General features: G+C 48.0%; 2 protein-coding genes across 2 annotated transcripts; one reads left to right on the forward strand and one right to left on the reverse strand.

The window, feature by feature from the left end:
* The first annotated feature begins 65 nt into the window (after positions 1–65).
* Positions 66–2,106, forward strand: TSSK3 (testis specific serine kinase 3). Its single transcript, XM_058553555.1, has 2 exons — positions 66–210; positions 943–2,106. Exons 1-2 carry the CDS (start codon positions 66–68, stop codon positions 1,605–1,607), a joined length of 810 nt encoding a protein of 269 aa, XP_058409538.1. The 3' UTR covers positions 1,608–2,106.
* BSDC1 (BSD domain containing 1) lies at positions 2,104–25,570 on the reverse strand. The gene is made up of 11 exons (XM_058553553.1): positions 25,550–25,570; positions 25,225–25,285; positions 19,691–19,807; positions 17,476–17,643; positions 16,051–16,105; positions 14,005–14,120; positions 13,513–13,581; positions 13,275–13,353; positions 11,883–12,362; positions 5,247–5,350; positions 2,104–3,768 (listed from the first exon to the last, which is right to left on the reverse strand). Exons 1-11 carry the CDS (start codon positions 25,558–25,560, stop codon positions 3,736–3,738), a joined length of 1,293 nt encoding a protein of 430 aa, XP_058409536.1. The 5' UTR covers positions 25,561–25,570; the 3' UTR covers positions 2,104–3,735.

A 25,570-nucleotide genomic window follows, 5' to 3' on the forward strand; every position in this document is an offset into this window, starting at 1 on the left:
GAGTAGAGCTGCCTCCTGGAGGCAGCATGAGCTGAGAGGGTGATAGGAAGGAGGCGCTAGACAGCATGGAGGACTTTCTGCTCTCCAATGGGTACCAGCTGGGCAAGACCATTGGGGAAGGGACCTACTCAAAAGTCAAAGAAGCATTTTCCAAAAAACACCAAAGAAAAGTGGCAATTAAAATTATAGACAAGATGGGAGGGCCAGAAGGTGAGCTGGGGCCCCTTTGGAAGAAGGGAGGGCTGGCTGAGGTGGGTGGGTGCTTCCTCCAGTCAGAAGGCTCATTCCTTCCTCCCTTTAGTCTGGAACCAGGGAAAGCAAGAGAGATGGTGCCTCTGGGGTAGGTCAGTGGGGAACAGAGAATGCTGGGAGTCCAGGAACATCACACCCTCCAAAACCCAAAATTAAGGTGGCAGGAGGTGGAGAGTCCTCAGAGGCAGAACTTGAGCCTGCCAGGCCTCTCTTATTCCAGGAGGGGAACAGAGAGAGGCCACGGCCAGGGCTAGCAGAGGGCAGGAGTTGGTGCCAAGGCAGGTAGAGATGGGAAAGACAGGGCTCATGGAAAGAACTGTGGGTCAGGAGGCAGGGGTGGAAGGAGTTCGCTCACCTCACTGTGGGCAAATCAGGCCTAATAACTGAGATTCAATGGCTTTGTCTACAAGTCCCCAAAGCACCTTGATATCCAAGGTCTCACAGGCTGCTCACAACAGTCCCTGAGGCTGGCAGGGACTAGTTCCTTTGAATAATATATTAATGCAAAAATAATAGAGGTGAACATTCTTTGCAATGTCCAAGCAGCTAGACATTTAAGACTGTTAAAGGCAACCAAGGCACAAGACCCAGACGTGATGGGCAGACAGAAGCTGGAAGGTAGGAGACAGGAGTAAGGAGTTAGGCCCTTCCAGCCTTGATACCCCATCTCTTTTCCCCTTGTTTCCTCAGAGTTTATCCAGAGATTCCTGCCTCGGGAGCTCCAGATCGTCCGTATCCTGGACCACAAGAACATCATCCAGGTGTATGAGATGCTGGAGTCCGCCGATGGGAAAATCTACCTGGTGATGGAGCTGGCTGAGGGAGGGGATGTCTTTGACTGCGTGCTGAATGGGGGGCCACTGCCTGAGAGCCAGGCTAAGGCCCTCTTCCGTCAGATGGTCGAGGCCATCCGCTACTGCCACGGCTGTGGCGTGGCCCACCGAGACCTCAAGTGCGAGAACGCCTTGTTGCAAGGCTTCAACCTGAAGCTGACTGACTTTGGCTTCGCCAAGGTGCTGCCCAAGTCACGCCGGGAGCTGAGCCAAACCTTCTGCGGCAGCACAGCCTATGCTGCCCCTGAGGTGCTGCAGGGTATTCCCCACGATAGCAAGAAGGGTGATGTCTGGAGCATGGGTGTGGTCCTGTACGTCATGCTCTGTGCCAGCCTACCTTTTGACGACACAGACATCCCCAAGATGCTGTGGCAGCAGCAGAAGGGGGTGTCCTTCCCCACTCATCTGGGCATCTCGGCTGAATGCCAGGACCTGCTCAAGCGGCTCCTGGAACCAGACATGACTCTCCGGCCTTCCATCGAAGAAGTTAGTTGGCATCCATGGCTAGCAAGCACTTCGTAAAAGCAATGGCAAGTCCTCCCCAATAAAGTAGGGGGAGAAAGCAAACCCAAAACCCGCTTCTAAAATGGTGATATATATTTTACACTTTAAGTTTACTTATCCTAAAACTTACCTACACCCTCCCCAGCCTTACTTCTCTTTTCCTTTAAAGATCTTCATGGAACCAGAGGGCCTCGTTCAGACTTCCCTTTTATTAAGGCTGACAAGTGATTTTCATACAGGTGTTTAACTAAAGTTAATTAAAAATAGACCCCAGAATCATACACATACACGGGGAGGAGAGGAGAAAAATGACCAAGAGCAATCGGAACCACTGTTGTTGCAACTTTCTTTCCAAATAAAAGCAGAAGTGTTGGGAATGCAGAAATGGTCTTGATTCCTTGTCTTGGTGAGAGGTCTGTTGGAGGCCCTGTCCCTTCCTCATCCCAAAGGCCAAGCTGAGTCTGGGATGAGGACAAGGGACTTCCCCACGACCCAGGCTAACCCCCATCCCTCCCCCTCCCCCAGGCTCCAAGTGGGCAGCCACCCTGCACATGGCGTGCATTCTGCCTTGCCTCCAAGGGCAGCTGCCATGGGGGACAAGAACAGACCCCCAGACACCTTCCAGCTTCTGTTGAATCTCTTTAATGCTGTTAACGGCAAGTCTGGAAAAGGTTCAGGACAAAGTTCTTTTTTCTTTCTTTTTTAATTACAAAACTAACAGCTGTTAGAATCTTTTTTTTTTTTCCTTTTTTCTTTTCCCAGCTACAAAATACTCTGGGGAGATGCATTATAATTTAAAATATATAATATTGCACAAACAACCAAAAGGTTAATTAAACTAAAGAAATAATTACAAAGAGAAAAATCCCATCCCATCAAAAAAAGATTCAGCATTCTCTCCATCCCACCCCCTCATTGAAGGTTTGAAGTGGAAATGAACACCACTCTCTTGGCATCCCTGACCACCATCCCTTTAAATCATTGGTGAACACACCAGATTATGTACAAGAATCACCAGAGCAGCATCGTGAAGCACCAGGGTCTCCAGGGATTCCTGCAGCCCCTCATTCCCCAAGAGAGGTGCAGCTTTACCAGAGTGGAGGGTGAGAGCCACAAAGACTGGATCTGTCTTCAGGAAGAAGAGCTTCTGCAGAAGCCTGATGAGAGCCTCAAGAAGTTCACCCCCAGCATATCCCTTCAAGCAGCAGAAGGGTTGAGGCGGAGAAGCTGGGCTTACCAGAGTTGTGAGTACTCGGCTTTGATCACTGCTCTGTACCGCTGGTAGCTGGCTTGTGTCCTAAGCTACAGGGGAGTCGAGGTGGGTAGCTGGTTGGACAAGGTATCCTGCCAGGCAACGCACAGAAGGGCCTGAAGTGGCCCCCTCCCTTCTTGGGGAGGGGGAGAAATGCAAGAGCAGACTCTTGCAGGTGGCACAGCTGGGCTAAGGACTTGGGTGCATCTGACATGAAGAAGCCCTGGGAAAGGCGTTGGGGACATAACAGCCTGGGCCGGATGAAAGGAAGGAGGTGGGAACTCAGGGTTTGGTCTCTAGATTCTGAACCACAAGGAATCTTTACAGGAATGGACAATGCCTGGGAGGGGAAGACTCCCAAGAGAAGCAAATTTCCCAGAGGCAAATGCCTCTCACCCGCTGGGATAGGAACCAAAATGTGCCCGCCATCCCTGTGTAGCCAAGGGCAGGTGGCATGGCTTCCTTGCCTGCTGATGGGTAGACAGTGTGTGTTGTTTCAGCTTCCCCCAAGAGACTGGTGGTTTAGCTTCTGCCTACAAAGGCAGAAGGGCTAGAGCTATCCCTTGGGACTTCCCCGCAAGAGTCCCCAGAACAGTGGGTGTTCAGTAGAGATGTATAGGCTCTTCCGGTGAGGGGGGTAGGTTTCCTCCCCGTTAGGTCATCTTATGGTTGGCACAAGTCAGAGTTCTTGGTTTGGATTTAGTGAGCCCCTTCCCAGATGTGAACAGAGGCCCAAAGGGCCAGCAAGGAGCAACCCAGAATCTGTGCCCAGAGCTCTGGTTGACAGAGGCCATTTGGGGGGACATTCTCAGTCAGTGTCTTCCAGGGCTGGGCTGAGACGAGTGAGGGAGGTGGGAGGTGCGGTGGTGGGGGAGCTGCTCGCTCTGGCTCCTCTCATTCCCAGTCCTCCCACTCTACGTCTTCCAGCTGCAAACGGGAGGGGATAATGGAGAGCATAAACACGTATTTACTCCTCTGAGTCAAGCCCAGACCCAAGCTCCCCTTGTTGCCTCCATTTCCAGAGAGCTCTCCCAACCCCTCCTGCCACCTTGGGCATACACTGCCCCCTATGCGAGTGAACCACTAGTCTTAAGGAATGTGTCTGCCTAAGGGGTGGGTCTGCTGCTTTGATCATTCTAGACCCAAAGGAAATGCTTCCACCAACCAACACTGGACACTATAAGAGGACACTATGCCTATAGGAACCAAGTCAATCCCTTAAGAACTTATCTCCTGCTGAGCAGATAAGAACATGGCTCTGAGAGGCAGAGAACTTGAGAGTAGCACTGGGATCAGAGGCAAGCGTGGCACTGGACTGCAGGTGCTCACAGGGTCTTCACTAGGGCTCCAGCACCCTAATCCCCAGGGTCTGCCCTGGGAACTTTCTCTTGGCCTGCGTCAGCTGATCCCTGGTATGACGGGTTATAGAATGACTCTGCTTGGGTATACTGAATGTTAGGATTTAAAGAGGGCCACGAAGACAAAAAAGCCATCAAGTCCCTGTGGCATGAAAGGGTGCCATGGGCCTTCTCTGCCCTGAGTATAGTGAGGTCACAGGTGCAAAATACCCTCGCATAGGTCTCTACCTCCCCTCAGGCTTCAGTTTCCCAATATGAAAAACGAGGCCCTTCCCGTCTCTCTAATCTGTTCACCTCTTTATAGCAGGTTCATGAGCTACACGATGGAAGGAATCACGTGGTTCTTGTGTGCCACCGGAGGTAACACTGACTTGAATCAGATGTCTGGGCTGAAGCCTCAGTCCTGTCACTTATTGCTGTGAGCGCTTTTTTCCCTAGTCTCTCATTCAACATGACCCATTCTTGATTCTGAGAGGTAGTGAAGAATAAGAGTAGTAATAAGGCCTCTGAGCTTAAAACTGGACTGGGTTCTGTGGTGGTTTCAGTAACATCTATTAGTGCTCCATGTCCCAGGCGCTGTGCCTGATGTGTCAAATGCATTGTTTATCACAGCTTAAAGCTTATAATTATCAATTCATGTTTTAGATGGGGAAACAGAGGCTCAGGTTAAGTGACTTGCCCTAGATCACATTGTCTTTTGTCTCCAAGGCCAGGAATCTGCTCAGATCCCACACCTGGGGACCATGAGTCAGAAGATCTGGGGCAGGGTTTGGTGTCTACATTTTTCAGTAGTTCCTCAGGCGATTTGGATACAGAGCTAATGTCAAGAACTCTCCAATCCGTCCATGCTAGAACTGAGGGGAAGCAGAGCCTGCTGATGACAACTGGTCAGGGCCTGAGTGGGAAGCCCCAGCTCCCTTCCTGCAGCCTGCCACCTTAGATAGGAGCAGGGATCCACCTGGAGGGGACAGTTGGGCTTGGTGGGGAGAGTCCTCAGACCCTGGGATCACTGGGCTTGCTTCCCTGTGGCCAGCCAGGCCCACTCACCTCACCAGAGGCATCCACTTTGGAAAGTGCCATCTGCACTTCTTCTTCAGTCATGTCCAAGTCAAAGTCCTTCTCCCAGTCCTCGCTGATGTCCGTGCTTGAGCCTGGAACCATGATCCACAGTGTGAAAGGCACAAAGGGGTATGTGAAGAGGTTGTAGCTGGGGGAGATGACACTCTTTATTTTTTTTTTATTTTTTATTTTTTTGTGAGGAAGATCAGCCCTGAGCTGACATCCACGCTAAGCCTCCTCTTTTTTGCTGAGGAAGACTGGCTCTGAGCTAACAGCTATTGCCAATCCTCCTCCTTTTTTTTTTCCCCAAAGCCCCAGTAGATAGTTGTATGTCATAGTTGCACATCCTTCTAGTTGCTGTATGTGGGACGCGGCCTCGGCATGGCCGGAGAAGCGGTGCGTCGGTGTGCGCCCGGGATCCACACCCGGGCCGCCAGTAGCGGAGCGCGCGCACTTAACCGCTAAGCCATGGGGCCGGCCCAGATGACACTCTTTATTAATTTTATTTATTTATTTTTCCCCCAAAGCCCCAGTAGATAGTTGTATGTCATAGCTGCATATCCCTCTAGTTGCTGTATGTGGGACGTGGCCTCAGCATGGCCGGAGAAGCAGTGCGTTGGTGCGCGCCCGGGATCCGAACCCAGGCCGCCAGCAGCGGAGCGCGCGCACTCAACCGCTAAGCCACGGGGCCGGCCCTGGATGACACTCTTTAAAAGGGCCTGACAAATACACATCAAAGGTCTTTACATTCTGCTTTCATTCTGGCTCAGGGATCCCACTTTTAGGAATCCATCCTAAGGAAAAATTCTGGATTCAGTCAAAAATTTAGCCAAAAGGATATTCCCTATAGTGATGAAAACTTAAAAAACCACCTGCAAGTCCACTGATAGGGAATTACTAAAATAAATAAATGGTGTAGTCAGATGACGGAACATTATGTGGCTTTTGAAGGTTAGGCTGTAGAACATTTATACACATGGCAAAATAGTCAAACTATTAAGTGAGAAAAAGCAAGTTACTGAACAGTGGAGAAGCACTTTGGCCCAGGGGCTCCCTGGGAGCCACAGAAATCTTCCAGAAGAAATAAACAATGAACCTCTTCCTCCTCACTCACTCCATTCTACCTACAGCGATCTTGCCACTCCCGAACACACCAGGCACATCTCGACCTTAAGGCCTTTGCATGGGCTGTTCCCTGTACTTGGAACTCTCTTCCTCAGATATCCACAGGACACCTTCCTCGCTTCCTTCACGCCTTTGCTCAAATCTCACCACCTAAATGTGGCCTGCCCTGACCATCCTATTTTAAATCGCAACCCATCCCCCTCGCTCTGCTCTAGCTGTTCTTTTTTCCATTGTAGTTATCACTTTCTAGCATATTACATAATCAGATTTAATATGCTTATTGTCTAATAATAGAGGAGCTAGAATGTGAGCTCCCCAGGGGCAGGGATCTTTGTTTCGTTTTCTTATGTATTCCAAGTGACCAGAACACATAGTTTATACTCAATAAATATTCACGGACCGTTTCTGTAAACCAGGGGTTAGCAAACTATGGCCCGTGGACTAAATCCAGCCTACTGCCTGTTTTTGGAAATAAAATTTTGGAACACAGCCATGGCCATTTTTTTGCATATTGTCCATGGCTGCTTTCATGCTACAACAGCAGAGCTGAGTAGCTGGGACAGACTGTATGCTCCAAAAAGCCTAAAAGATCTGTGATCTGGCCCCATACAGAAAAGGTTTACCAGTCCCTGCTCAAGGTGATTCTGATGTCTGCTCAAGTTTGACAACCACTCTCTAGAACAAAATGTACATGTGAAAGTTATTACTAAGAAGAAAACTACAAAAATAGTTTCTTTAAAAAAAGTTTACGCAGTATGATTCCATTTAAAAAATATGCTCACAGATGCATGCACACATACAGAAAAGATGAGCAAAATACTAACAATAGTTATCTCTAGGTGATGAGGTCATGGGTAATTTTTCTTGGTGTTTTTTTTTCCTAAAATGAACACATATTACTTTGTAATCATTTTTTAAAGCACCTTTAAAACGAGGAGGCCCCTGATCCCCCAATGGCATCTCCTTGTTTCTTCTTGTCCAGCTTGCTCCTCGCGAGGCGCCCAGGCTCTGAGACCTCCCGCTACACCCTGTCCCCATGTTCCTTATAAGAGGTCTTGCACTATTCTCTCTTCCTAGCCACCTGGCTAGCCACGAGCAGTGTGGTAAGAGCATGGTCTCTGGAGCCAACCTGAGTGGAACAGCTCCTCTTTTATCTATTGTGCAGTCTTGGGCAAGTTATTCTGGGCTTCAGTCTAACTGGAGGAGCTTATTAGGATGCAGATTCCTGCCTCCTCTCCTCTCTGGCCCACCACCTCCTAGGTGGTGGGCCAGAATTCTGCATTATAAACAGGTACCGGGGTGATTCTGTGTAGCTTGGGCCTGCAGTTTGAGATACAACAGTGTTTAGATTGGAGGTATCAATGTAAAGTGCCTATAACATATATACATAGTGCATATTTAATAAATGGAGCTGTTAAAGGCCTCGTCTCAGAGTTAAGTAATTTTGCACATGGTCCCACAGCTAGTCAGGGGCAGATCTGAAACCAAGACCCAGTTCTTCTGATTCCATATCTAAGTCTCCTCCTGCCTTCAGGACACTTTGGTGGCATGCACCTGGCTGTCAGTGCAGGCCTCCTGTGAGTTAGAAGCCAGACTCCTGGCTGATTCCTTACTTCAGAGCTGTGGCCATGGCCACGACAGCTTCCCCTAATTTCAGGCTGCCCTCTAGGGATCTTTTTTTCCCCTAAGCCTCAGTAGATAGTTCTACGTCATAGTTGCACATTCTTCTAGTTGCTGTATGTGGGACGTGGCCTCGGCATGGCCGGAGAAGCGGTGCGTCGGTGCGCACCTGGGATCTGAACTCGGGCCGCCAGTAGCGGAGCACGCGCACCCAACCGCTAAGCCACGGGGCCGGCCCACCCTCTAGGGATTTTAAACTCTCTTCTTCAGGCTTAAACGCTAGACCAGACCCTTTCAGGGGTAGAAAACAGAGCATCAGCTAACATTTTTGGAGCACTTCACATCCACCCTCTGGGGTGGGTACTAAAAGTCCCAATTTACAGATGAGGAAATGAAGGTTTCGAGTGGCAGAGATGTGAATTTGGGCTTCCTCCGCTGTCTGCCTCCTCCCACCATCCTGTCCTGTCACACAATGAGTGTATTAAGATCTCCATTATACTGTGCATGTGGCAGAGAACTGACCTACGCAACAATTTAAGACTTCATGATGGAGTTTTACTGTGTGTGTGTTTTTTTGTTTTTTTTTGTTTTTTTTGTGAGGAAGATCAGCCCTGAGCTAACATCCATGCTAATCCTCCTCTTTTTGCTGAGGAAGACCGGTTCTGAGCTAACATTTATTGCCGATCCTCCTCCTTTTTTTCCCCCCAAAGCCCCAGTAAATAGTTGTATGTCATAGCTGCACATCCTTCTAGTTGCTGTATGTGGGACGTGGCCTCAGCACAGCCGGAGAAGTGGTGTGTCGGTGTGCGCCCAGGATCCGAACCCGGGCCGCCAGTAGTGGAGCGTGCGCACTTAACCGCTAAGCCACGGGGCCGGCCCAACTGTTCTTTTTTTTAAAGGAAGGGGGGGTTTTCAGGTGGTTACTAACCTCACAGTACTGTCACTCACAGCTCATTTTCTTCTGTTTAATTGGATCTCTGCTTCCCCAAAGAAGATATGGAGGCAAAAGCCACTCCCAGGTCAGTCAGTGGTGAAGTGCAGCCTTAAGCCCAGGGCTCCTTCCAGGCTACAGGCTACAGGCCACAGGCCACAGGCCAATGCCAATCTCCCCTCCCCTCTCCCTGCTGAGGGAACCAGAGCAGGGTCAGTCTCTTAGATCAAATGGATCTAGGGACAAAATGCAGGTGGGAAGCAGCTCTGTAATGACAGGGACCCTGGGAACTGGGAGACCCTGTGGCTGGGCCACTCTAAGAGACTCTGCTGTACCCAAAGACCAGGCCTCCCTCCTGTCATCCTAGGATGTGGACATAAGAGGAAAAAAGAGTCACTCTGTCTCCAAGCCTCCATTCTTCCTTTTAAGATTTATTCCCTTTACTCTGTTCCCACTGTCCTACCCTAGTCCAAAACTGGGTAGGAGCCAGTCCTACCCTGGCTCCTCCCCTCACTAAGTGACTACAACTACTTCTGGTAGGTCTTCTGCATCGAACCCCCAGCCCCTCCTTTTGCATACCCCTGAGTGCGTCAGCGGCAGTACAGCAGAGCGGTTAAGAGCTTATGCCACATCTCCCCATAATCTCATTTCATCCGGTCTCCACCCACCACTCATTTTTTCTGATCATGCTCTCTAGTAGCCCAATTCCAAATAGAACCTATAATTCTATAATTCCCCCCAACTGTTCCACTGTCATTTCCTCCCTTACCCAGCTCAGAGTCCACGAGTCATCACTCTGATCACTTCTTGCATTTACTTGGACTCTCTTCTTTTCTTCCACTGATTCCACCTGGCTAAACTTGAACCCTGGTGAAATCCAACTCCCTGTCTGCTCTGTGCCTGCACCTGAGCAACTGAACGTGGCTGGACAAAAGCACAACAGTGCTATCTGGTCTCAAGATCCATGACCACTACCTCAAATGGGCCCTGAGGACCAGCCACCCAGCAACCCCATACCACCTGTCGGGTCTATCATCTATGCTTCCAGTCTCCTAAGGGACTTTCACACTAAATACTTATTGGGTGAGTGATTGATCTCAGTTTCCTACCATAAAAAAATGGGGAAAATAATACAGCTCTCATAGGGCTTTTCTGAGGATTGAGTGATAGGCATATCAAGTGCTTAGCACAGAGCTGTACAGATATAAAGTGCTCAGAGAATGGTACCTCTTATTATCATCACCATTTCCCCAAAGCAGGGCTCTACTCAAATTTCTTCCCTGACTGAGGACCTATTGTGAAACAATTACCCTCAATTTACAGAGGAGTAAACAGAGGCTTAGAGAAGATCATTAACTTTTCTGAAGTTACATGGCTTATGAACAAAGTTGAGATTTGAACCCAGAACTGACCAAACTCCAGAGCCTGAGCCCTTTGTCTCCATGCTCTGAAGCTTTATGGCACCAAGTCCAACCTTCTGAATCCAGCTGAAGATTTTAAGTTCTTAAGTTCTATTTCTGAGCCAACCCATCCACCCTTCTTATTCTTCCCTCTCCTGGGAGACAATACAGAAAAATGGGCTTTCGTCACCACCCCTTAAACGTGCCCCATGCCCTCTGCTATCTGGACTTTGTAGGCCCCCTCAGCTTGAACTACCACTTCCCCACACCTGCCCCAAACTCTCCAACTCTCCTACACAGTGCCTGTTTCCTCAGTGAAATACCCGCTGATGCCCAGATTCCTTCTTTCTCTGAACTCTTCTAGTACCAAACTTGTCTCGTACTGCTTCACGCTTCATCATAAAGACTGCAGCTTTTGCCCCTCCCTCCTCAGTGTCTCATAAAGAGTAGGTAGGAGCTCAGACGACCTCACTGAAGCAGAGTCAGAAGGAAAACACTGTATTGGAAACTGGAAACCCCGCAGTTTCCATCAGGGAGCAGGGCAAAGGTGGGGTGGGGCTTGTTTCCCATCCACTGCAGCAAACCAGTCCCTCACTGAGCCAGCAGGTCAGGGCTCAACCACTGGGCAAGCTTTGTGGCTGACCAGTACCAAGTCATAGCAAAGACAGGATGCGTGTGTGTGAGGGGTTGAGGGTGTCACTCAGCCCCTATCTCTGGAGAGATATTTTGAATGTGGCAAAAAAGTTGACACCAGAGCTATCACTGTCCTTTAATTCCAGGAGTTAGAGAGGTTTCCCTTTGCCATCAAGTCAGAGTCTCCAGTCTAAAATTCCGTTATACAGATCAGAAATGAAAGCTCTATTACTTAAGTTAGGTCATAGCAATTTCTTGAGTGTTCACTTTATTCTTCTCTAAACAAAACATGTAAGTTTTGTTTATATATTTCATGATGATAATTAATGAAGGCTTAGGGAAGCTAAATGACTTTCCTGAGATCACCCAGGGGAGAAGACCATTGACATCAATCAATATCACAGGGATTCCCAACCCAGGATAAGGTTGAATTGTCCAAAAGGATAGAAATTGGCACGGTGTGGTAGTTAAGGGCATGGGCTTTGAGTCTGAATCTAGGCTTGCCACTTCCTAGCTGTGTGAATTTGAGCAAGTTACTTAACATTTCTGAGCCTTTCTTCATCCGTAAAATAAGGACAGTAATACCGACCTCACTGGGTTGTGAGATATAAGTGAGAAATTAAATGCAATATAACATATCTAGCATAGGACCTGACATAAACCTTATTTTGTTGAATTTAAGACCCCAACAACTGTAAGATGCATCCTTATTTCAGAGAATATGTGCATCTTAGAATTGATGAAATATAGTAATAGTCAATATCTAGCAACTGTCATCATCATCACCAGTATCACAAATGAAGGACATCTGCTCCTAAGATCCTCACAAGGGACAAGCAAACAAGTCTGCCTTGGGAGGTGGCAACTCTCACCTGCCCTGCCCCCACATACTCTCTGGCTTTGGCCTTGACTTACCTTTCTTTCCATTGTTGGAGGGTGTAGACTTCCCACTGTCTGAGTTCAGCTCGAACACCCGTAAGTCTGTGAGCACCTCCTCCCTCAGAGTCTCTACTCTGGCTGGAGGTCTGGGCTCTGGGCCACTGGGGCGGCCAGTAGGGGTGTGGGGCTTGGACTGAGCTAGGGGTGGGGGTCCAGTCTCGCCCACATCCACAGCCAGGCTCTGTTCCTCCAAAGACGCCTCTAGAAGCTTTTGGGACAGGTCCTTGGGCAGCACTGGTGCCTCAGGCGCAGTGGCAGGTTTGGCAATCTGTGTCACGAGGGAGGTGCTCTCGCTGCTCTCTGACGGAGTCACTTCTGTTGGAGGCTCAGCTGGGGTTACCAGATTCTTTTCACAAGGACTCCGGGGGCCAGGTCCTCCTTCAAAGGATGTGGAAGTTTTGGTCACAGGAACCTTTGCCTCTTTTGGAGATGTGGGTGAAATGCCCACAAGCTCCTCTGTCAAGAGAGATAGGTAGGGAAAGAGGGCAGTGTACGCTGGTCAGCCCCAAGACAACCTTCGAGGTCTCTGAAGACAGACCTCAGGTTCCTGCCAAAGTTTAGTCTGATGCAGACTAAAGGGTGCCCGTTTCCCCACCTCCTCCCCATCATGGTTATTCTGCAGATACTCCCTGTTGGTCAAAGTCTCTTCTACCTGTGGGGCCTAGCACATGTGGGTGGGCATTTGGCTTCCAGCAACACAGCCCAAGATGATTCAAGTCAGGCTCTGCTACATCCTATGATCTTGGGCAAGGTACTGAACTTTTCTTTAACTTACCTGCCTCATTTATAAACAGGAATAATGGAGTTGTGGTAAGGACTATACATGTAAAGCTCTTAGGACAGGTTGGGCATACAAGTACTTAACAAATGTGTTAATATTATATCATGCAGGTGGCTCAAACACACTGTCCTAAGCTGAGCTAGAACAGCAGAGGATCCAGGTAGAGGATGCTCAGCTCCCTCCCTAAGCCACTGGTTCTCAAACCTGGCTGGACATTAACATTACAAAGGTAGCTTGTTAAAAATACAAGTTTGGTCACATCCCCAAAGTCTTATTTAGAAGTGGGGGAAGGGAATCTGGAATTTCAATAAGCATCCTAGGTGACTCTGAAGTAGCTGGTCCCTGAGCTGGTAGGGGAATCTGCTACAACTGACACATTTGATTTCTGTATCTAAACCTGGGATTCCACCAGCCTTGGTAAACATTTCCTTGTTAGCTCAGCCTGTCTTCAGCATGCACAAACACAGTACTCATTCCCTACTCTTCCCTGGGGTGCCAAGTCTCACCAGGTTTCAGAAAGAATGGCCCAGACAGTTCCCCCACAAGCAGGACCTGTTACCTGCCCATCACCTCTCAATACCTCTTACCTTCCTCCTCTTCCCAGCCAGGCTCTTCAGAGATGCTCTTTTCCGCCCGCTGCTTCAGGGCATCCCTCCGGGCCTGCTCCTAAGAGCAGATGGCCAAGAGCAGTCAGGGCACTCTCTTCCCAGACCCTTGTCCTGACCCCAGAACTCTTGGTACTCTGTGCCCCTTCTTCTCTTAACAAAATCCAGTCTACTTCCCCTAGGGCTGAGTGGAGTACCTCCCTGGGCTAGGCCAGCATACCTGCTCCAGTTGATGGACTTTATAGAAATACCGATGCCAGAATTCTGAATGGGAAACAGCTGCAGGGACCTGGAGGGAGGGGACAACAGAGATGAGACTTTGGGAGTGGTTGTGTGGGGTCTGCGTCCCCAGCCTTATCAGCCTGTTCCCAGCTTCTCTGGATTTCAGACCTGGTAAGTGGCTGAGCAGTGATTCTCAGAGGACTTCCATCCCCCGAGACCCACCTTCTTGGCCCAGCTTGGCCAAAGAGGGAGAAAAGAACTCCCATCAGGCTTTGCTGGCCCTTCCACTTCTCCCATGACTGCCAGAAGCCTGGTGAATCAGCATCCCCCCATGTGGATTCTTGGCTCAGGACCTGGCTGGTCCGGTTCTACAGGGTCTCCCACTGCTCTCCAGGACCAGGTGACTCTGCAGTGAATCTGGACACGTCCCTCCCACTTCCCGATACCTCAAGGCAGAAGCTGGCTGAGATGCTGCCAGCTGGGCTCTCACCATCTTGGTGTAGAGGGCCCGGACGGAGGGGCTGCCTACAAGGAGCTCTGAGATCTCCCCCTTCTTCTCCTCCAAGCAGAACTGGGAAAGCCAGGCGTCAAACAATTCCGGGGGCCCTGCAGAGGGACAGACACTGATGGTCAGTTCCCTGGGTCTGAGGACAGAACACTGGGCCTACAGAAAACACACCTAATCCTGGACATGGATAATAAGGAAAGCTTAAGGTTTTTTTCAAAACCGTTTGGCCCAAGGTGGGAGGTCAGGCAGGGTAAAGGGGTGGGTGGGCCTCACTGATACCAGAGCGTGGCGCCTAAGTGATCTCTAGAAGGGGCTGCAGTCTCCATTCTCTCCTGGGCCTGTTTGCTTTTTAGCCCACTGCACCTGGCTTCTGAATCCCCTCCTCTCTCTGAAACAGCTGTTCGCAGGTCACCAGTGATATCATGTTGCCAGATCCAATGGCTACTTCTCTGTCCTCCGTCGTGTGACCATTCTCCAGTTTCTGACCCTGGGAGCCACTGCCGAGCTCTGACGCCGTCTTCTCTCCTGGCTTCTCACTCTTTTGTGATTTTCCTCCCACTTCCCTAGTTGTTCCATCTGAGTCTTCAATGGGCTCCTCTTTGTCCTTTCCTTTCCTTTCCTTCTCTCTTCTCCTCCATTTTCTCCCAGGATAACCTCCACTAAACCACGAGTTTCAACCTCTCCCTCCACTGACAATTCCTCAGTCTGTCTTTACAGCCCAGGCTACCCTTCTGGGCACCAGATCCAGAGGTTCAGGTGTCCCCTGGACACGTCCACCTGCACAGGAGCTGCACACCCAATGTGCGCCCATTTTCTTCTCTCCTCAACCTGTCCCACCCAGTTATCCACTGGAAGCCTGGGGGCCATCCTAGACTCCTCCCTTATCCAATCACTCTGGATTCCACTTCCTTAGTGTTTCTTCTATGCACATCTTCCTCTTCATTCCACCTGCCACTTCCTAGGTTCTGGCCTTCCTCTGACATGGGGATTCCTACCAAGCCTCCTCACTGGTCTTCCGTCTTCTGTCTCTCCCTCTTTATTTCACCCTTCACAACCAAGCCAGAGGCTCTTTTATCAAATGCAAAAACGGATCACCTCAGGCCTCAAAACCCTTCAATAGTTCTCTTTGAGGGCTTTTCCAGCTAGGGTCCAAAGATGTGCTTCAAAGGGTCAAAGAATCCCCATATTGCATATAAAATTTTATGAAGAGAGGGCTTGTCATTTTCAACAGATTTTTAAAGGCCTTTGTGACTGAAAAAAGGTTAACCACTACCTTGAGCCTGTTAGGACAAAATTCAAACTACTTAATCTGGCACCCAAAGCCTTGCTGCTCTGGCTCCCACCAGCAGCTCTCACTGCCTTTAGTCCCTCACATGCACACTTTAATCCAGGCTTCTCAAATGCCAGGTGCTCCCTGTTCTTTCTGGACCTTCAAATGTCCTGTTGCCATGTTTGAACACCCTTCCCCAACTACTAAAAGTAAAATTAGTTTACTTCTAGTTCATCTTTAAAACTTCAATTCAAGTGTCACATCCTAGGTTCCCCAGGCTGGGTTCCCACTGCTCCCATCTTTCTGTGGAAGGAGTCACTCCATCTCTACTAGCTTTGCTTTATTTCCTGTTTCTCTCTTCTAATAGCAGGTTCCTGGAGGTCTGGACCGGGTTGAGAGTTTGACTAATTTGTGATCTCCAATTCCCAATCCAGGGCTTGATGCATGGCAGGGATTTAGTAAACAGGTGCTGAAGGGAAGGGAGGCAGGGTAACAGGGCTGGGAGGGAGCCTGAGCTGAGGTTGAGGGGGAGGCAGGGAGCAAAGCCTCTGTAGATGGGGATGAAGACAGTCCAGGTTCAGGTAGGAAAAGGTACAATCAACCCATCCCATCAGATGTAAGGTACACACTAGCCCCACTCTGGTCCCTCTACACAGGGGGTGCCTGGCTACTGCTACCAGAGACAAACAGGGTGCACAGCCCAGACCCCCTTGGTCTCCCTGCCCTGCAAGCCCGTCCCCTCACCACTACCCCCTCACCATCTGGTTCATTGCAGTAGGTTGCCGGGTCTGACTGCAGGCTGTAGAGGCGAGCCTGTAAGAAACAGAGAACAGTAATTCTGGGGTGCTAGGCATAGAAAGCACCTCCTCTCTGCCAGAGTACCCAATCAACCACAACTCAGCTTCTCTCCTGTTGGCTACCACACCCACAGGGCACTTGTCAATTAACACTGTAGCTAGGGAGTGGAGCACTTGGCAAGGAGTCCAAAACTAGGGCTCTCAGAAAAATGGTCTTTCACCCAGTATTCCACCTCTGGGAATTAACAGTGTAAGCAGGCTACAAAATTAAATGTATAAAATGCTTTTGAATTATGTGAAATTTGAAAAATGCTAGTGCAAATATATTAGTAAAGCCCAAATTTATGGGCACATTTTGAAATAAAGTAACTCCCCTAAATTAAAGCCATTCATCAAGAATTTCTTAATTTCATACCCAATGTGCCAAGTGAACTGTGAACCGTGTTCCCATTAGGGCCACCAGAGTGGCAAACTTTAGCTGGTAAATGGAAAGCCCATCTTCCTTTCTCAGCAGGATGTGAAGTATGGGCTGGCCATCTGCATCAGAACTTCAGCAAGTAGTTTTGGTGATTGACTGTTATAATTTAAAATTCTATAATTTAAAAATTTTCACAATTCCACTCAAATGTTCATTAAGTGGTGGTGCTAATACTAGCGCTAAAAAACATGCCTGAAAAATCAGTACATTGGGAATGGAAACTCAGTGTGGTAAAATGCTATGAAGAAGGCCCAACTGTGAATTCAGGAGAAAACACTCCACGAAATACGAGAAGTAATGATGAGAAAATAAAATGCGGGAGAAATATGCTACCATTGTTGGTGATTTAAGTGCTTTGAAGACATTCTCCATTCATACATTTATTTTTATTGGAAATTAGTCTTAAATAACCCAAGTGTGGTGAAGATCATGCCTGTAAGATGCTCCCTGTAGCATTCCCTATTATGGTTAAAAGCTGAAAGGAATCCAAATGTGCAACACTAGGGAAATGACAAAATGAATTATGCTATATTCACTTGTAAGAATCTAAAGACATTAAAAAATGATGATGACTAGGAAAGATGCTGATAGTTTACTGCTAAATTTTTTTTTAAAGCAGGTATTTCATGCATAAAGCGCCTTTTTTTTAAAAAAACAAATAACCCAAACCATCTTTACCAATGTTTGCAAACAAAAACAAATGGAAGTTTATACACCGAGAAATCAGTGGTTCTCTTTGAGTTATGGGATTATGAGCTTGGAAATAATTATCTTCCTGCTTATTGGTAGTCTCCAATTTAGTTATGTCCATATATTTATCTTTTAGCCTGAACATGTCTTGCTTTTGAGTATAGGTTGGAAGCTAGAGCCCAGTGCTGTTAAGCATCTAGTGAATCGCTAGTGAATACCTTGGTGCCATCATAGGGCTCAGCTGTGCCAGAGGGCGTGCCCATCAGGGTGATGACATCACAGTCGATGGTTTTGTCCGGTGAGGGAGCAAAGGCATCAGAGATCACCCCTAGGAAGTCAGACAACCCCTTCTTCATTTTCTCTGTCGCTCCTGAGGAGCCTTCAGTCTGCAGAGAGAAGCCAGCAGAGGAAGCAAGTGGCCCAGGAGCGGGCTGCAATCTGGGATATGGGGTACAGAGGGGTGAAGCATCATCGGAGGCAAAAATGTACTGTGTGTGTAGGGATCAAGGAAGCGCTCACGACCTCTCACCCCATCTCTGGGGCTGGAGAAGGAGAGAGAGGCAGCCAGGGTCTCCATCCTCTAGATGGGGGTGTGGAACAGGGCCTGCTGCAGACCTGTGTAGGTCAGAGCAGAGCTCCCTAACTGGCTGTTTCATCAAAATTTCAAGGCCAGTCAGGCTGATCAAAAATTGACAGGAAAGGATCCACGTCATAGGCATTCAGTGAGGAAGAGGACCTATGGGGAGAGTGATGGGAAAGGTACTAGCTTTGGAGTCAAACTTGGATTTGAATGCCAACTCTTCTACGTGTTGGTTATGAGACCTAAACCTTGAGTCTCAGTTTCCTTATCTGTAAAATGTGGATAAATATACTTCCTTCAGAGGGCTGCTATGAAGATTAAAAGAGATAAGGCAGGTACAATGTGTAGTATGTAGCAAACATTAAAAGAGCAGTATTATAATTTCATCATCATCATTGCTCAGGAAGTAGAGTATTTTGTACAGAAGGTTGGAGAAATATCGGCAGGATAAGAACAGATAGCCCCGCCTAGAGGCAAACCTGGGACCAGCTGAGGGTCAATGTGTGGGCCTCCTAGAAGGGGCAAGTGGGACACCAAGCTTGAGCCACACTGGCCAGAATGCCCTCGAGCAAGCAGGGAAGGGATGCTGAGAGACAGGGTCAGGCTCTAAAAACCTCAAGGAAAACTGTAATATTTACTCCTGATTAAACTGCCCAGGCATTTTAAACCTAGAACCTATCATAGTGCCTGGCACATGTCGGCACAGGTATACAATCACATTTGTTGAATGGAAAAAAGGAATAAATAAATGAAAGAGACAAGTGGTCTCTCTGCTACTGGCTGGACTTACAGCAGTTCAACAGGCTTGCTACTTGTCATTCATGCTCATCAGTAGCTGTGGTTAGCAGGCAGACAGTATTTTACAAGAAGATTCAACAAAATAAGCTTGGCTAAAAAAACTCCAAAACATATTTTTCATAACATGACCTCTAATCGCAAGGCAATTGATTTAGCTGGTGATCAAATGAAGAAACTACCATCTGTTCCAATTCTAAAGCAGAAGCTGTACTACAAAACCAGTCAACTACTCCATCGGAAACTTGAGATTTGCAGGGGTCTCTCTGACCATACACAATTTTCACTTTTCACACTTACTTTAGAATCTAACTCCTCTCTCACAAGAAGATTCCATTATACAGCTCTGATTAATAAAAACAAGGCCAGTGAGACTATAAGTTGACACAACCTTTCCAGAAGGTAGTTTCACAATAGATATTAAAAGATATAACAAACTAAAACTGTACTCACACTATGAGCCTTCCCAATATTTTATTATAAAAAAAATATTAAGGGCAAAGATTCAGCAGTCAGAATGTTCACTGTAGCTCTGTTTACAATACTGGAAAAAACTGAAATAGGAAACTAGGAACTGGTTAAATACATAATAAAATACCATGCCATTTATGATGCTATTGAATGAGGTTTGCAATGATTAAGTCAAAAAGTAGGTTACAAAATATGGTATTCAGTTGATTCCAGTTTTGAAAAAGAAAGCGTACATATGGGATATACTCCCAAAATATTAATAGTAGTTATCTCTGGGAGATGGAATTATGGAGGTCTCTAGGTCTGTCTTTCTTTCTTTTACTTATCTGTATTTTCTAAATTGTCTACAATGAATGACTTTGCTAATAGGAAAACATTCGCTAAAACAATACAGAAGTGGGAAAGATTATCATTACTAAATACATGTAGTTTGTTTGCTTGACAGACACAATTCTTTCTCTTTCAAAAGGGGAGCCTACGGGGAAAAACAATCACTTAATGGTAGAAAGGTTGGCAGCCCCCACCGGGGTCCCAGGGCAGGTCAGGTTGTGAGGGACAGTCACTTGGAGGGTGTAGGTAGTACTCACAGCCAGCTTCTCCTTGACCACACTGGCTGTGGCTGCAATAGTGCAGGCCGTGTCATGCTGCACCACTTGGGTGAACTCTGTCAGGTCCCGCTTCATGAACTCCAAGGCTTCGGAGGACTATGGGAAGACAGAGACGGATAACAGAGCCAGCTGGCTCCACCACAACTTTGTTCCTGTTCCCTGTGCTTTTTCAGTACCAGACAGACACATGGAAACCTGAAGTGATGTGAGAAGCCTGGGCTCAGAAACAATGCTTACTTGTCCCAACTCCACGACCTGGGATTACCTGACAGCAGAGAGCACAGAGGAACTTCCTGCTACTCTGAGAATGGGGACTGAGTCTCAGCCCAGACACTTACAAGCTATGTGGCCATGAGTACCTCTCATCTAGTTCCTGGTTTTCCCCTAGAAAATGAGGGAGGTAGACTAGATCAGCAATTATCAAGAGCAGACTGTGGAAGATGGCATATATAGTTTGAAAACAGAACAGACATATAGTTTGAAAACAGAACAGACTTTGATGCTAAGTCTTTGATTATGCTTTAAAAGTCACGATGTGATATGCTTTGAGTGCTTTAAAAGTCACGATATTGGTTTCAAACTTCAAACAACATGAAGAAAAGGGTGTGATTTTTTTTTTTTTTTTTGAGGAAGATCAGCCCTGAGCTAACATCCATGCCAATCCTCCTCTTTTTGCCGAGGAAGACTGGCCCTGGGCTAACATCCATGGCCATCTTCCTCCACTTTATACAGGACGCCACCACAGCATGGCCTGATGAGCGGTGTGTAGGTGCGCACCTGGGATGCGAACCCGGACTGCCAGCAGTGGAGTGTGCGCACTTAACGGCTACGCCACGGGGCCGGCCCCGGTGTGTGATGTTTTAATCAAAGGAAAGTGTTTCTATTTTTACTGTTTTTGTCTCAGGGAAATTCAGTTGAAATGGGAGGCAGTATATGAAATTATCTGTCTGAAAGGTTTAATAAACACGTTGCATTAGTAACAGCAATAGTTTAGAAAACTTTTATGAGTAATCCTTGACAATTTAATACCAGTAAAAATGTATGTGATTTTTACATTCAACAAAGCGGGTGTTAAGAGAAATATTGGACCGGATTCTTTCCAGGCCTTCCTGGTTCCATCATTCCAGGGTTCTATTCATCCACAGAGCTCCTCTGGGCAGAAATGATATTTGCTTCTTTTGGACCAATCTAATCTCACCCTGTACTCAGACCCAGCTTGAGAGAGCAGGCCCTCAGCTCTTGTCTAAGTCTTGCCCCGTCTTGCTTCATCCCACCCACTCAAGGACTCCTTCCTGGACTTTCTCTGTGCTCACCCCTGCAAGCCCTCTCATTTTACACAGGGATAATAACCTGCATTTTTTTTTAGCATACTTTTGAGTTTTCTGGTGGTTTTTTTCTTTGGGGAAGAACCTGGCTAGTTTTCATCAGCCTGGGAAATCTCTGAATGGGACAGTCTCATCTATCAGCCAGAGGCTTCTCTGGGGGTGGGACTCATGCCTCCATTTCAGACTCAGGACTCCTTAACTGGGGTGGAGGAGTCATTTATTAATTTGCTCTCTCCATCCACACTGCCACCACCTTAGTGCATGCCAACCTACTCTTTCCTCTGGACTCCTCCTGGGTTGCATTAGATATCTCTACTACATTCTCCTTGTGACACCAGTGGAAGCTTTGCAAGTTGGAGTAGACCATGTTGCCCCTGCTTTACATTCTTCTGTGGTTACACAGTATCCTACGAGCAAGTATAAAATCTATACCAGGCACTTACAGGGCCCATATAATCTCACCTCTGGCAGACTCTCATCCTCTACCATTGCACCCCTCACTGAACTCCAGCTGGCCTTCCTCAAGTTTCTCAAATGTTCTAGCATCTTCCCTACCTAAGGCTGTCTCTACACGTTATTCCCTCTCCTTGACACATAGTTCTAACTCTTCAAAACAAACAAGCAAGCAAACACAATGAATGTGTTTCATTCAAAACCTGGCTAACTCCTGTTCATCCTTCAGATCTACACTGAAATGTCACTTCCCTGGAGAAGCTTCTCTTATGTCACCAACAGGCTCCTCTGCTTCACGTTCTCAGGGCACCTGCACGTTCTCTTCTTTAACATTAATCATACTTCAGACTCATGATTACCCGTTCAGTGCCTATCCTCCTGGATAAACTGTGAATTCCATGAAGACAGAGCCCATGTTTTTGTTCACTGATGCTTTCCCAGTGTCTGACAGAAAGCCTGGCATAGAGTAGGCACTCAAAAAATGCTTGCTTGTTAAATCTACATGTACCAGGGCAATTTTAATTACACAACCATTTGCATGATTATTTGATGAATGGTTGTCTTCCTCACTAGACTGTGAGCTCTGAGGGGACAAATATAAACAGACATGGTGCTTGCCCTCAAGGTCCAAGTCTCCTGGGGAAAATGCTCAGATAATAGTGCTGATGTGCAAGGGCAGAATGGTCACCAGTGTTATTATGGGGAGGCTGGAAAGACTCGGTGAAGGGAGGCCTGGACTGCACCCTGGAGAAGGAGCAGGAGTCAGCTAAGGGAGCCTGGGCATGATGGGGCATGGGGTTTACTGAGGCCTACAAGCATTTTAGTCCTAATGAATATAAAACGTGAAGCAGAAGTGGTGAGGGACAAAGCTGGAGAGGTTGCGGAGGGCAACCATGGGCAGCCACCAAAGGCTTAAAGAAGGTGGGACACGAGATGTGCATTTTTGATAGGTCACTCCAGTGACTGCCACGGAGGACAGAGTCACAAGAGTGACAATATTAGAAGAGGGAGGAAGACTGTTCAGGACGCTGTTGCAATAGTGCAGGCAAGAAAACAGAACGTGAATAAGGACAGTGCTGAGAAGGGTGGGATTGGTTCAAGAAAGATTAGGCCAAAAAGGTGGATTTGGTGATTAAACAGATGTGAGTCAGAGGGCAAGAAAAGAGTCAAGGAACAGCCACTGACTACTAAAATAGGTGATCGGGTAGATGCAGTGCCGCCAGCTGAGAGAAAATGCTGAAGGGGGAGCAGGTTTAGAGAAAATATGACAATGACTTTGGTCACATAAAATCCGCGGTGACTGTGGGATATCTGGGATAGTTGTCCAGCAAGAGCTGTTTTCAAAGACTAAAGCTCAGAGAAAAGGACTAGGAGTCACCCCAACATGAAAGTGGAGACAGTCACCCAGGAAGTCTGTAGAGTAAACAGAGCAGTGGGCTGAGGACAAGGCCCCACAAACATCACCTTTAAGGGGCAGGCAGAAGAAGAGGAATTCAGGAAACAGTGAGGAGAGGAAAGCCTGGACAAGTACGTGGAGAACTGAGAGAGAATCATGTCACAAAAACCAAGGGAATAGTTTCAAGAAAGAGGGACTGATCACTAGTGTCAAATGCAGCCAAAAGGTCCAGGGAAGATAAGGGCTAAAAACCACCCACTGGATTTGGCAAGTGCTGGGTGAAGCTGACTGTGAATATAGATAAGTTTAGATGTGGTGGCTACAGGGGTGGGGAGGGAGATAAGAGAGATCATGTTGTTGACTTCAAATTTTAAAAAGTAGGAGGTGAATTTGTCTCCTCGAAGTAAAAGAGGAAGTGGCTGAACAGGGGACTTGAGGGAAGAGTTAGGTTTGGGGAGTTTCTGAAGGCAAGGGGAAGAGAAGCAAATTAGAGACAAAAAGCTTGCTGGGGGCTGCTCAGGCCCAGATGAGGTTGGGGAATCTGTAGTTGGGCCAAAGAGCAATGTGACTTTCTCTACCAGTGTCCATGGACAAACACAAACACACACACACACTAGAGGAGGAGGTAAGGGGCACAGGAAGGCAGATTTTAGCACCATCTAGGAGCTGTAATCTCTGGGGCAATGTATGCTAAGGGTGCAAGGGAACTGAAGGTGCTGGGAAATGACTGGTCCAAATGGAGCCAGGATGGGAAGGGAAGGAGGCAAGGCCAGGAAAGCACTGACAGACCAAGAAAAAAATGGAAAGAAAAGTGGACTAGTGGTGCTTCTGAGGTTTCCCCATCACCGCCAGCACTTAATAAAAATAGCTAATGCTTATATACTACTTACCGTGTGCTAGGTATTGTTCTTTTTTGTTTGTTTGTTTGTTGGTGAGGAAGATCGGCCCTGAGCTAACATCTGCTGCCAATCTTCCTCTTTTTGCTGAGGAAGATTAGCCCTGAGCTAACATGTGTGCCCATCTTCCTCTATTTTGTATATGGGATGCTGCCACAGTATGGCTTAATGAGCGGTGCGTAGGTCTGCACCCGGGATCTGAACCTGCGAACTCTGGGCCCTGAAGCGGAGCACGCAAACTTAACCACTATGCCCCTGGGCTGGCCCCAATTAGATATTGTTCTTAGTGCTTTACTTATATTTTCATTTAATCCTCACAACACTATCAAGTAGGTGTTATTAGTATTCCCATTTTACAGATGAGGGACTGAGGCCTAGAGAGATTATAAGTCTCTAGGTTCGCCCAGGTTCATGTAAGAGTAAGAAGCTAAGAGAGGGAAATTAAGTCTTCTCTTTCCCAATGGGGAATCCCACACCCCTGCTTCAAACTGGGAGTTCCCCAAAAACAAAGATGGAAGGCTAACCAACTGTCTATTTTTCATGAGTTATGGTAAGACCAACCTTGAGGGAAACACACAGCAGGCCCTCACACACTTGCTGAATGAATGTCAGACTCTCCTTCTAGGAAATTGTTCAACAGGAAGCAAGGTACTTGGGAGTCTCTTCTATCAAACCTCAGCGTGAAATTCTCTCTCTTAGTCCTCATCAACCACATAAACAGCTCAGGACATTCTCAGATTTGCTGGGCTGGAGTGGAGAGGCTGTTCAGGAGTATGCAGGCCAGCGGAGGAATAAAAACGCTCTCCAAGTAGAGGACTGATTAACTGAGGTCAGAAGCCTCCTGGAGTCTGCCCTGAAGCAGGACTCACCCCAGTTGCTTGAGGTAAATAGTAATTGACTCTTTCCAGAATTCTGCTGGGCTGGTTTTCACAAACTAGCATGGCATGAAACAGTAACAGACAATAGCATTGTCCTTTGGCAGAGGCAAGCCTCACTCATCCCACAGGGACTGCCGTCTCCCCACTAGACTGTGAGCTTTGTGAGGCCCAGGATTGCATCTATTTGGCTAATGTCTGTATCCTCAGCACATGGCAGAGAGTGCTGACTGTGGCACATACGCTAATATTTGAATGATTATAGGAGTAAGTTTCTATTGCCAGAATCCTTTTTCTTCAAGGCCTACAACCAAATGTTCTCTCTTTTACAAAGTTGTGAATTTCCCGAGCTGAAGTAAATTGCGCCTTCCTATGGATTCCTACGAAAGGGTCGCTCCGGCCTTTAAAACAATCTTTATTTCACTGTGGCTAGTGTCACACTGGTCTGAGTCAGGGTCCGGCCTCATCCCTGGGGCCCGGCGCCCACACAGGCCGGGCGGGGCCGCTCGGACCAGGTTGCAGTGAGGCGGCACGGGGCCTGCGGAGGAAGGGCGCCGGCCCGGCTTACCTTCTCCTTGACCGCCTGGTAGCTCTGCTGCAGCCAGCTCCGCCACCATCCCACGTCCTCCCTGTGGAAGACAGACACATCTGGCGGCTGTGCCGTGAGACTCCCGCCCGCGCAATCATCGGGTCTGTTTCCCCCTCGGATGCGGCCCGCGGGGCCGAGGCTTCGCAGACCGCCTCCCCACCTCCTCACACTGAGACTCCACCCCGCCTCTTCAGCTCCGTCCACGCCCGCGCTGGCCCCCTGTTCCCCACGGGGACCCTCGCCCAGCACCCCAACCCTGGGAGAATTCAGGCCCCAACCCCCGAGAGCTGGATGACGGGCTCACCCTTCCGCCATCTTGCCCGCA

Source organism: Diceros bicornis, chromosome 13, assembly GCF_020826845.1.
Source record: "Diceros bicornis minor isolate mBicDic1 chromosome 13, mDicBic1.mat.cur, whole genome shotgun sequence".
Lineage (NCBI taxonomy): Eukaryota > Metazoa > Chordata > Mammalia > Perissodactyla > Rhinocerotidae > Diceros > Diceros bicornis.

Bases quoted from the DNA above. Each gene is read 5' to 3' on its own strand.
- TSSK3 (XM_058553555.1), top strand. From the start codon at position 66: ATGGAGGACTTTCTGCTCTCCAATGGGTACCAGCTGGGCAAGACCATT. The intron at 211-942 runs GTGAGCTGGGGC...TTGTTTCCTCAG, and splicing joins CAAGATGGGAGGGCCAGAAG to AGTTTATCCAGAGATTCCTG.
- BSDC1 (XM_058553553.1), bottom strand. The intron at 16,106-17,475 runs GTATTCACTAGC...TGTTTCTTACAG, and splicing joins AGCCCTATGATGGCACCAAG to GCTCGCCTCTACAGCCTGCA. The intron at 14,121-16,050 runs GTGAGGGGGTAG...GTCCCTCTGCAG, and splicing joins CTACTGCAATGAACCAGATG to GGCCCCCGGAATTGTTTGAC.